General features: G+C 42.8%; 1 protein-coding gene across 4 annotated transcripts; it reads left to right on the forward strand.

Annotated features, from left to right (window-relative positions):
* The first annotated feature begins 4,841 nt into the window (after window positions 1-4,841).
* On the forward strand, window positions 4,842-8,499 carry LOC127523698 (PE-PGRS family protein PE_PGRS5-like). 4 transcript variants are annotated; one of them, XM_051914698.1, is made up of 2 exons: window positions 4,842-6,331; window positions 6,386-8,499. In XM_051914698.1, exons 1-2 carry the CDS (start codon window positions 5,982-5,984, stop codon window positions 7,005-7,007), a joined length of 972 nt encoding a protein of 323 aa, XP_051770658.1. In that variant the 5' UTR covers window positions 4,842-5,981; the 3' UTR covers window positions 7,008-8,499. The 4 variants fall into 4 exon arrangements, with proteins under 4 accessions (XP_051770658.1, XP_051770660.1, XP_051770659.1 ...); XM_051914700.1 differs by having other exon boundaries at window positions 6,413-8,499; XM_051914699.1 differs by having other exon boundaries at window positions 4,842-6,277; window positions 6,332-8,499.
* Window positions 8,500-11,978: the final 3,479 nt, after the last annotated feature.

Consider the following 11,978-nt stretch of genomic DNA (forward strand, 5'->3'; position numbering starts at 1 on the left):
AAGATAGATTCAAATGAAGTATGACCTCAAAACTCAATTTGAATATAGGTGAGGCAGTTACAAGCGCTTTTGTAATTTCAAACTGAAAAAACCAGAACAAATGGCAATGGCTTCTGTTGCCAGACAGCTGGCAGCTCACCCTGGCAACAAGTGGCACAGAAGCGTGTGAAGGACAGGGCCACTGGAGGGTGGTCTCTCCACTGCCTATGTATCCCAGCATGCACTGCCCCATGGTGCCCAAAACCCTGTGACCTTTCAAGATGGCAGCTGAGAAAGATGAAAGAGTTTGTGTGAAGAGTCAGTTAAGATGAACAGGGCTCCTGCGACGTCTTTGATTCAAACCCTGATTTTTCTCAAATACACCGCTGCGTTTGTGCACAATAGGTGAACATGTGAAAACAAAAGTCAGCATGTTTTCTTTTAGTATTCATGTATGTCTTTCACACTGTCTTTCTGTTTGATTCTGCATTTGTGAATGTTTATAGATGTTTCGTATTTATTTCAGACACTCTACTTTTTGTTTCAGATGTGTTCAGATTTTATGATCTAGCCATCAGAAATTTGTCAGAATGTAATTTTAATGCTTGATAAATTTTGCCCCCATCCCACAGAATGCAAGTTTACAAATCTGTGCCTAAAATCATCTTCAAATGGGATGAAAATTTGATAGAGTCAAGTCAATCACCCCCCAACAAGACTTCAAACATTCCTTTCCTCCTCTGTAATAACCCTTCTGGTTGAAGATCCCAGCCTTTGAATTGCAGAAGAAACAAACTTACATTGTACTACGACATATGTTATAGTGCTATGGAGAGAAAAGGGAGGAAAGCAAAGAACAAGGGATTATTCTGGAGGAGAGCAGGTGGTTGGAGAGTTCAAAGAGTCCAGAGATGAGGCTGTGTTTTCTTTACTACGCCACTCTGCTTTTCTTACAGAGTCCCTTTTTCCCCCTTTTACTGTTCTGAGGGGTCTTGTTCTTCAGTCAGGAGTGCCGTTATTATCGGTAAAGTGCTTTTAAATCCGCTGCTGCTCAGCACCAGGATCTGTTCAGCATGATAATCCCACAGGACAGACATCCGTTAGTCCTCTGTGGATCTCACTCATGCCTGCCGTGCTTTCAACAGCTGGAAAAGCAGTTCGGAATTTAAGATCCGCAGACTATGGGGGAGTTAAACACTCTCCTTGTCCGTACAAAGGTTTATAGTAATGTAGTGTTATTTTGAAGAATGGAAGTTCTTAATCAGTAGTTTTAGTTTTTAAAGTGAGTGTATCTGGCTTTAAATTATTCTGTCTGGTTTTCCAGTAAGAATATCTAAACTATCTTTAAAAAAATTACTTAAGTAAAACTGTGTAAGATGATAAAAGCTCTGTCCTGCAGTGTAGCTCCAACTAATGTTTACTTGGATATCAAACAAGAGACATGCACAGAGGAAAAGTACACAGTGTTATAGTTAAGAAAAGGGTAATGAATGAATAGTTCACCCAAAATGGATTATTCTGGCATTATTTACTCACCATCATGTTCCAATTCCATATTCTGTTATTTTTCCATGGCACACATTTGAATGACGTGTTGTGTTTGGTTAGCACACATGTTTGAATCTGGACAGCGGAGATGAACATTGTTAAAGAATAAGGATTTTAGTCTTTTTTTTCTCACACAGAGCAACCATATGACTTCAGAAGACTAAAAGGTGGTTCTCGGTCCGCTTTTAAATGAACACTGGTGGGGTTTAATTGAAATATGAATGTGGCATGAAGACATCTAAATGAACCAAAAACATCTAAATCAGAGGTGTCCAAACTCGGTCCTAGGGGGCCAACTTGCCTCAACACACCTTCCTGGAAGTTTCTAGTATGCCTAGTAAGACCTTGATTAGCTGGTTCGGGTGTGTTTAATTGCGGTTGGAGCTAAACTTTGCAGGACAGTGGCCCTCCAGGAGCAGGATTGGACACCCCTGATCTAAATGAACCAAAAACAGGATGTGACGTCACAAGATGCGTCCCTAAAAGAATGTGCAAGCATACATAGTTTTTCTCATCATAGGACCTACGTTGCCCATTACAGTGTGGTACAGGCATCAGAAACGCTGTCTCCTTACTGCAGATCTTCGTTTGTGTGCAATGGAGGAATTTGTGGCACTGTTTTGACTCCTTTGCACATTTTATAAGCTCTTCATGAGTACTCAGCTGGTAAAAAATACCATATGTAGGCTACGTTTTTGTTTTGTTTTGTATGTTCAGGTGAGCACTAAAGCGAACCAGGACTAAATAATTTTCTTTTTTGGCCTGGACCAAAAGAAGTCTTATGGACTACTTTTATTATACTTTCATGGTGCTGTTTTGTACGTTTTTTTTTTTTTTTTTTGAGTTTGACAGAACCTGGTCACTGTGAACTGCTGTTCGATGGAAATAATAAAGTAATGATTCTTCATTTGAACTTTTGAGTAAAATAAATAAAAATAACAGGATGAGTGTAATGAGAGAATGATTTTTTTTGGGTGAACTGTTTCTTTAAAACTACATACGTGATCAATCAGGTGACAATGAGAAGACAGATGAGATTAGAGAAACTGTTTTTTAGGACTTTAGCTCAACCCCTCCTGGCTGGCGTTTGGCCCAGACGCTAATTCTGTGGCGTTAAGAATGGATTGACTGTTACTGTTGATTCAGCACATGAACTGAGTAATGAAGTGCAGAAAACATCAGCCAGTGAAAACAGGATTTAAGAGAGAAGCGCTTAATGCATCACTTATTCTGTTCTTTCAATGGTTTGCTATGGCTTTCACAGAGCTCAACCGTCTGTTCATTACCAAAATCTTTTTCCCATTTTTGAATAAAAAAGGATTCTTTACATAAAAAATCTTATGTATTCTTCACAAAAATATGCGGGAAAATCAATGAGAACTGCCAGGAAACATTCTCATGGATTCTCTTCATAGTGGAAAAAGGAGAATGCTATTACACTTTTGGAGCATAGGGGGCAGTATCCACAAACATAAGACGGATATGAGACAATAAGAGTCCACCTATTAGTTCTTGGAGATCCTGCTTGCATGACTATAGAGATTAATATGATACATGGGGCGTCTTATAGAAGTATCTTTGTATTTAACTTAGTGTAAAAGCAATATATCAACATAAAACAATGTGGCTGGATTACAAAGTTCACTTTTTCATAACTCCTAATAGTGTTTGCATTGTGTATTTCACATTCAAAAGTGATTTATGTCACAACACAATACATACACTTTTTATTAATACCTAAAAAGTAATGCAAATGCATAGACTTTGTAGTTTTTCAACAACAGTGTCATCTGTTATTTACAGTCTGCATGAAAAATAATATTTTATTTCATAATGTGGTGTAATTCCAAGTGAAAAATGGCATGGTGGGACTTGGTTTTGCCCACTGGGAATTGATTGGATGATGAAAAGCGGCCTCTATATGGCAGGTGCTTTGAGAGGAAGGGTTGAAAAATAAGAGGGCTTGGTGAGGTCAGGCGAAAAATAATGTCAGAGGTGAAGCAAATGATTACATTTTGATGAAAGATTATGAAGACAAATATTTCTTTTCTTTGGAATAATGTGCGCTGATATGTCAATAATATTACATTAAGTCCCTTGATGTCTATCAAGGTCAGTTTTCAATGTAAAAGAACTGCTAATTAGTCTTAAGGTCACCCAAAAATTAAAATTCTGTCATCATTTATTTACCCTCAAGTTGTTCCAACCCTGTAAAATTTTCTTTGTTCTACTGTACACAAAGGAAGATATTTGGAGGAATGATTGTAAACAAGCAGATCTTGCCCCCATTGACTACCATAGTATTATCAAAGACTATAGAATAACACTTAAAGGGACTTTGGTATTATTTTTTCCTACTATGGTAGTCAATGTGGGGCGAGATCTGCTTGCTTACAAACATTCTTCCAAATATCTATATCCAAATATCTTGTGTACAGCAGAACAAAGAAATTTATACAGGTTTGGAACAACTTGAGGGTGAATAAATGATGACAGAATTTTCATTTTGGGTAAGCATGTATCTTATACAAAATCATAGGACACTAAACTCAGAAGTTGAACAAGTGTGTTTCTGTCCATCTTCATGACCCCGAGGGCAGGTGTCGGTGAAATCAGCCAAGTGAACACTTGCACGTGACTCTTCACAACAATGCTGTAATCGCGTTCACCTTTTTTTTTTAGACGCTTCTGGCTTTTTAGTTGCTTTTTGACACAGATTTAATGCAAACCAGTTATTTTCTTTGCACACTCACATGCAAACAATATTAGATTTTCAGTTTTTAAACTGCACTGTTTATTCAGTCTTCTCTCTCTCTCTCTCTCTCTGAATTAAGCAAAAAGCAGAGGTTTCTCTCACTCTCTGAGGGATGCACAGCGTCAGTGTTCCAGGACAGAAATAGTGCTTAATAATGAAAGATTTATGTTGAGTAAGCTTGTAATTACATGCCGCAGTAGACAATTAGGTGCCTCCCCAACAAGCTCTATGACTTCCTGCACTAAGAATCCTGTTCTAGCTCTCCTTCAGACCTGGTTACCATCTGTCTGTCTATCTATCTAAATGCATACACTCTGTAGTTTGTTAACCATCTGAGTGTATGGTAATAGCTGGACAGGCTTTGCTCTAGTCATGTTTAGTATGAGACTAAGACTGACATCCATTGCCTGACGAATAGAGAGTGAGTGTATGGTTGTTGCGCTCTCTCCTCCCAGCACTGCCGCTCAGCCTGTACCTGTCCTTGTCAGCGACCTGCCTGCACTGACAGCTCAATAGACTCCTTATTCCCCCTGCTATCAGCTTACAGCTGGTAATTACAGACAATCATGTAGGATCAGGAATGTGTGCATGAGTAGTCCAGTGTAGCATCTGCTGTCCCGGTGTGAAGTCCAACTAGTGCACTCAGGAGTGGGACAGCTGTGCCTCACACACAGCTCAGCTTCAGAGTAACGGAGCAGGGAACTGATGTTTTTTTTTTTTTTTTTTTTTTTTTTTTTTAGCAGGGAACTGATGGCAAGAGTCTAATATTGTGAGGTTTGCATACATTCCAGCAAACCTCTATTTCTTGGTGATTGAAAGAATTGTTTTTATATCTATTTTTTGTGCTATTTTATTGTTGAATGTAATGCTACTTGTTTACATCCTCTTTTAAAAAATATACTAATAAAGGTATTTTAGACGCTTTAGTTTTGCATGAAATTGACGTCATCACATAACATACGTTATCGACTGTGGCCTGCGTCTCAACTTGAGTGTCAGGTACATGCAATGTTACTGTTGTTCACGAAAGAGTGAAAATAATATTAAATATTGGAAGTGGGTTGGCTTCACCGCTGGGAAATTAATATCCCCGTGTTTTATTGTCGATAGTGTCATGAATATTCAGAGTTTTAATAACGAGCTGTGTGATGTTTATTGTTGTCGCCCCCGCCAGACTTAAAACGCGTGCTTTTTGTAGTAATATGTGGAAATCACACTTTTTAATCACAATAGATATTTATTGAGTTTTGTTTTTTTCATTAGTAAACTGTACTTGACATATGTGCTTGTAATGATGGGTCAACAGAATGGGGATCCATTTGCAGCTTTTATTAAGAATAGTATATACACAGGTATGGGCAGAGGCAGAGACGTAAACGGGGACAGGCAATGGTCGAGGCAGGCGGCAGACAAATGGTATCAGGAAGCAGGCAGAGATCAGGGCAGGCAGCAAACAAACACAGTCCAGTAACCAGGCAAGGATCAAGGCAGGCAGCAGAGAATCACAGGAGATAAACAGTCCAATCGGCAACAGTATAAACAATCCACAGAAACCGCTTAGAAATGATCACCAGGGCAAATCAAGACTTCGCAATGAGGTTGTGTGTGTGTAAGTCCTTTATAGTCCAGGTAGTGTGCTAAGCTGTATGTGGCAACTGGTGATTGGTGTGGAGTGTGCATGTGATTGGCAAGGAGGATTATGGGAAATGGAGTCCAGGAACTGACAGGAACAGACAGTGATCGTGACATAACGCCCCCCTTCCGGAAGGCGCGTCCTCGCGGCGTAAATGGCACAGATAGGGAGGGGGGGTGGGTACATTGGAGACCTGTTGGCAGACGGGAACGGGGTCTCCAATGCAGGTCCAGGAACTCGGGCAGCCACGGCGGGTCAGGTGCCACGGGCAGCCACGGCGGGTCAGGTGCCACGGGCAGCCACGGCGGGTCAGGTGCCACGGGCAGCCACGGCGGGTCAGGTGCCACGGGCAGCCACGGCGGGTCAGGTGCCACGGGCAGCCACGGCGGGTCAGGTGCCACGGGCAGCCACGGCAGGTCAGGTGGCTTGGGCGACCACGGCAGGTCAAGTGGCTTGGGCGACCACGGCAGGTCAGGGTCCGTAGCTGGCCACAGCAGTTCACAGGCGGTTGAAGGCCGTGGGCGTGTAAGGTCCCCACCCGCAAGCTCAAGCAATTCGGAGGCCGCTGATGATCGCGGCCGTGCAGGGTCCCCACCCACAAGCTCCCCACCCTCAGGTATATGGCCCCCCCCAAAAAAGTTCTTGGGGAATTCAACGGAGGCCGTGGCGGTTTCGTGGGTAAGGAGCTCGGGTGGCGCCGGCAGGGCGAGGAGCTCGGGTGGCGCCGGCAGGGCGAGGAGCTCGGGTGGCGCCGGCAGGGCGAGGAGCTCGGGTGGCGCCGGCAGGGCGAGGAGCTCGGGTGGCGCCGGCAGGGCGAGGAGCTCGGTTGGCGCCGGCAGGGCGAGGAGCTCGGTGCCGGCCTCCGTGGCTGTATCAGGAAGAGCGGATTGCTCTGGGACGGCAGCGGACTGCTCTGGAACGGCAGCGGGCTGCTCTGGGACGGCAGCGGGCTGCTCTGGGACGGCAGCGGACTGCTCTGGGACGGCAGCGGACTGCTCTGGGACGGCAGCGGACTGCTCTGGGACGGCAGCGGGCTGCTCTGGGACGGCCTCCGGGCCTACAGCGGGCTCTGGGAAGGCCTCCGGGCCTTGAGGGCTGGAGGAAGCCTTCTTCCTCCTCCTCCTCCGTTTGAATGGTTGAGGCGGTGGCTCTGTGCCTACCTCCTCGGTGGGCGCTGCAGCGGGCTCACGGGGTGGAGCGGACTCACTGGCTGGGACGACCCCTATGTTCCCAGACACTGGCGGGGCGGCCATCTTGCCCGTGGGCACTGGCAAAGCAGCCATCTTGTCCATAGCATCCCGAGAGTTTGAGTGCGTCGCAACCGGCGAGCTTGAGTGCGTCGCAACCGGCGAGCTTGAGGGCGTCGCAACCGGCGAGCTTGAGGGCGTCGCAACCGGCGAGCTTGAGGGCGTCGCAACCGGCGAGCTTGAGGGCGTAGCAACCGGCGAGCTTGAGGGCGTTGCAACCGACGAGCTTGAGGGCGTAGCGGCCAGCGGGCTTGAGTGCGAAGCGGCCGGCGGAGGCTTAGGAATGCCAGCCGCTCGTGCTGAAGTCAGCGGTGGATCAGCCACACTGGAACGCAACCCACCCTGCTCCCAAACAGATCCAGAGACGTAACGTGACTCTAGAAGAACAGCGGGGACATGACGTTGTTCTGGAAGATCAGAGGAGACGTGACTTGGCTCACGGAGGTCAACTGTGACTTGACTTGGTTCAGGATAATCAGCGCTGACTTGACTTGGTGTTGTTATTATGGTGGCCGCCATTTTGTGAGCGTCATCTGGCGCGGCGGCCATTACGTGAATGGATGAAGTGTCGCATTTCTCCACGACACCCACAGTAAATGGAGAGCCAACAGTCAATAAAGCATAATCCAAAAACAGACTTAAAGATGAACGGGGTCCCTCACGAATGAGTTGTTTTTTAAGTGGCTGATTGATGCCCTCACAGAAAAAGTCTATGAGCACGCAGTCCGGCAGATCTGACCAATAAGCAATGTTCAAATATTCTGTGATATAATCCTCTATCGATCGTGTGCCCTGCGTGAGTCCTAATAACAATTGTGCGATGTTCCTACCGGGCCATTGTTCTTCAGGAAAGCCGCTGGATCCATGTGTTGGCGAAGTCTTCTGTAATGATGGGTCAACAGAATGGGGATCCATTTGCAGCTTTTATTAAGAATAGTATATACACAGGTATGGGCAGAGGCAGAGACGTAAACGGGGACAGGCAATGGTCGAGGCAGGCGGCAGACAAATGGTATCAGGAAGCAGGCAGAGATCAGGGCAGGCAGCAAACAAACACAGTCCAGTAACCAGGCAAGGATCAAGGCAGGCAGCAGAGAATCACAGGAGATAAACAGTCCAATCGGCAACAGTATAAACAATCCACAGAAACCGCTTAGAAATGATCACCAGGGCAAATCAAGACTTCGCAATGAGGTTGTGTGTGTGTAAGTCCTTTATAGTCCAGGTAGTGTGCTAAGCTGTATGTGGCAACTGGTGATTGGTGTGGAGTGTGCATGTGATTGGCAAGGAGGATTATGGGAAATGGAGTCCAGGAACTGACAGGAACAGACAGTGATCGTGACAGTGCTGGTTTTGAATCGTGTAACGGAGGTGTCATGTCTAGAAATGACTTTAATCTCAAGACTTAACGCTTTTATCCAAGTTGAGGTTTCATGTTCAATTTTAACGCTATTTGAGCATAATAAACAACATTTATGGGACGGTTCATGTCAGATTTTGTTGCTGATTTGAAATATGTTATTTAATTGTGAGTTCGTCAAGCGATTTTTGAGATTTCAGGATTCCCCCATACAAATAGATAGGACTTGTTCTTGGATGCCCAAAATAGAGGGATGATGTGTTTTTGTAGGCAAAACCCGGAAGCGAGTTAGCATTTTAGGACTTCCGGTTCCATCGACCTAAAGTCTATGGGTTTTTTGAATGGGTTTTTGCTAAATCGCCTGAAATAATGTCTGTGGTTAACAAAGCCTCTAAATATTTTCACTTTTTGATCTATGACATAAAACACACCAGTTATAACCCGCTTGTGATTGTTTTTTTAAACCTTTATTGTGTCTTAAAAACGGCGGTTGCTAACAAATTGCTAAAAGGGACTACTTCCTTTGGTGGGGACTTTAGACGTCATCATGACAAACAGGACATTTGGACAGCATTTCTCATGAAAAAGTGGATAAGTATTCATACACAGCACAGATCATAATCAGCGAGCATGTTTTTAAATAAAGTTGTTTTTTAAATAAAGTTTGAGGAAGCTTGGTGGTGGTGACGTTGATCCGCGACCATGGTGTGCTGTAGTCCGTTTATAGCCTACTGTTAGCTTTTTATATCTGACGACTTTATTTAGGCTTCAAAATGTATAAATGTTGTGTTAACTTGTCAAGATTATCTTGATAGACAAAACGTGTAAGTGTCATAACCCTTTGTTAAACACAGAGCTTATTTTTTGCGATTTTCCAAAAGTCTATGGGAAAAAATGCATAGGCTTTTGATCGAGGGAACCCGTGCGCCGCTAACTTCCGGGTTGGCCTACAAAAACACGTCATCCCTGAGGTACTCTATAGCTGCCCGGAGGCGTTGCAAATATGGCCGCCAAGTGAACAGACTTTCCTTGAAAGGGACTTTGGTTAAAGCTATAGTGAGGCTATGGACCCTTTTAACAGACGGTGATGACGCGTTTTTATGGTCATCAGCATCATAAATCTTGCAAAGTTTTAAAATTATATGTACATTTATAACACTATACTTAATATTGTATTACCTTTTCATCAAATTACAAAAAAATAGTCAATGCTGCTAATGCTTAATCTTTCTCTCTCCTGACTGCGTTATCATTATCTCTCTTTTTTTTTTTTTTTTTTTTTTGAGAAAATGGGGACACAACAAATATATTTAATGTATTCTTCTCATTCACCGCCATAGAATTTTACCCAACTATGATAACTTCCACTTCGAGAAACCCAGACATGTGAAAAGGGTATATTCGTAATGTGTCTGTTTGGGTTAGGAGGTGTCAGAGAGCTTACAAATCTCTCAGGTCTCTTTTCATAATATATTTGATTTGCAAATCAGAAGCAGTGAATGACTCACCATCCCTAACAGACTGAAGTGGACGACCTTAAAAGCAGTGTAAAGCAATCTTAAGGTACTTCTCTCTGTCAAATTCACAATGACAACCTCTACATGTCAAAGGGACTGTAGTAACACCTCACGACTCAAGCTGAATATAGCCAGTGGAGCTGTTTACTGTCAACCACAGAGCAAGCTTTCACTCTGTTTCTGGCTTCATGTTGCAGATTTGATTTGGAAATGATGTGGAAGGCAGAGGCGAGAGGGTGGGGTGATGAGCGGACATAATTGCAGGGAGAGGCATGTTGTGAACAAGTACGCTGTCACTTCAGCTGCCACAAAACAGCGTCAAAGCCCTGTCACCCCAAAGCTGCTACCAGAAAACATTGTAGATTGACTTTAAATCATTTAGTTAAGTGACCACAGATGATGTACTACAAAAGGGGAATGGACAGGTCTGCTACAGCAGCCTTATTATCTTCATTTTGGTCTTATTTTAGTTTTTTTTTTTTTTGTGCCTGTAAACAAGTTTATCAAACTCAGGAGGAGACTGTGGTTGGGACAAAAGCCCATTTCCTGTCCCAAAACTTCTCAGTGATCAGTCATTCTATTATAGATCTGGGGGAACACTAAGCAGACACGCAGACAGACAATCACACCCAGCATGGGAATCTTGGCCCGACTGACTAACTCAGAATGGGAGATTTCAGTTGCTGATAGAGGTGGCGGCAACTTCGTTTCACATTTGCTTTGAATCCAATAGTATGACGGCAAGGGACTGCTACCGGCTGTGACAGCCAGACATGTTGTGCCTTTGTTTACACTTTTGGCGCTGGAAAATCCAAAACTTATTTTTCACTGGGATGAGAACATGACAACATCTCTACAGAAGCTCTGTGATTTATCAGTGCATTGGGATTTGGGTTTGAACCGCATATTTGTGATATTGCAAAAGAAATGCCAATGACAAAATTAAATATAAATGTAAATATAAATTATTATAAATTTAATATATTTTGTATAAAAAAATACTTACTGACCCCAAACTTTTGAACGGTAACACACACATGGCCGTAGTCAGCTATGATGTAAATTTTTCATATTTAAAAATAAAATTTGAAGTTCTCTGAATGACTAATTAGCCATTTAAAACTCCTCCTATGAGTGTCTGCATATATATTTCTAGGGCTGTCACTAACGATTATTTTGGTAATCGAGTAATCGGTTGATTATTTTGACGATTAATCAGGTAATCGGAACAATTATAGCCTATAAAATGACTTAAATTACATATAAAATAACATTAAGGCAATAATAATTGGTTCAAATAAAGTATCAAAAGCAAGTAATCATAATACATAATGTACTTTAATATAAACATAATCAACCTATGTACATTGTATTATAATAAATGCCTGCAGAGGGCACCAACAGCCTGGTGATTGTTGTTGTTACACTTTACAGCATGATCAAATCCTTGTTTAATATTAGCCAAGCATTTAATTCAAATGTCCACTTAATCTTTAATATTTGGCAACTTTTTAACCAGTAGAAATGCTACAGCCATTGTAATTTCTTGAACAATAACATGTGGATATCAAAACATGCAAACTCCAGATCGAGGGTTTAAACTTTTATTTTTAAATCACGATGAACAACAATTCGCATATATGTAGAGAAATATTGATGTATTCTCTTGTGTTGGTGTAGGTTTATAAATGATTTACGTAACAGTTCTGATGAAATGACACACTTTATGTTACCAGATGAACGTTATAAGCAACCCAAACTCACAGCATATGCAGAGATGGAGTTTGTTAACCGAGCTGCAGAGACGCGCTCCGCATGTAAAAGATGAAACAGTGCAACACTTCGCTATGAAACACAAAGTGCATCAGACTTTATATGTGTTCCCAAATGCACTTTATTGGAAACCCAAACATTTACCGTGAATGGAGATGCTCTTAGA

Source organism: Ctenopharyngodon idella, chromosome 12, assembly GCF_019924925.1.
Source record: "Ctenopharyngodon idella isolate HZGC_01 chromosome 12, HZGC01, whole genome shotgun sequence".
Taxonomy (NCBI): domain Eukaryota; kingdom Metazoa; phylum Chordata; class Actinopteri; order Cypriniformes; family Xenocyprididae; genus Ctenopharyngodon; species Ctenopharyngodon idella.

Coding starts and splice junctions, on each gene's coding strand:
- LOC127523698 (XM_051914698.1), top strand. CDS start 5,982: ATGGGAAATGGAGTCCAGGAACTGACAGGAACAGACAGTGATCGTGAC. Junction 6,332..6,385: donor GCCACGGGCAGCCACGGCAG/GTCAGGTGGCTT, acceptor CGACCACGGCAG/GTCAGGGTCCGTAGCTGGCC.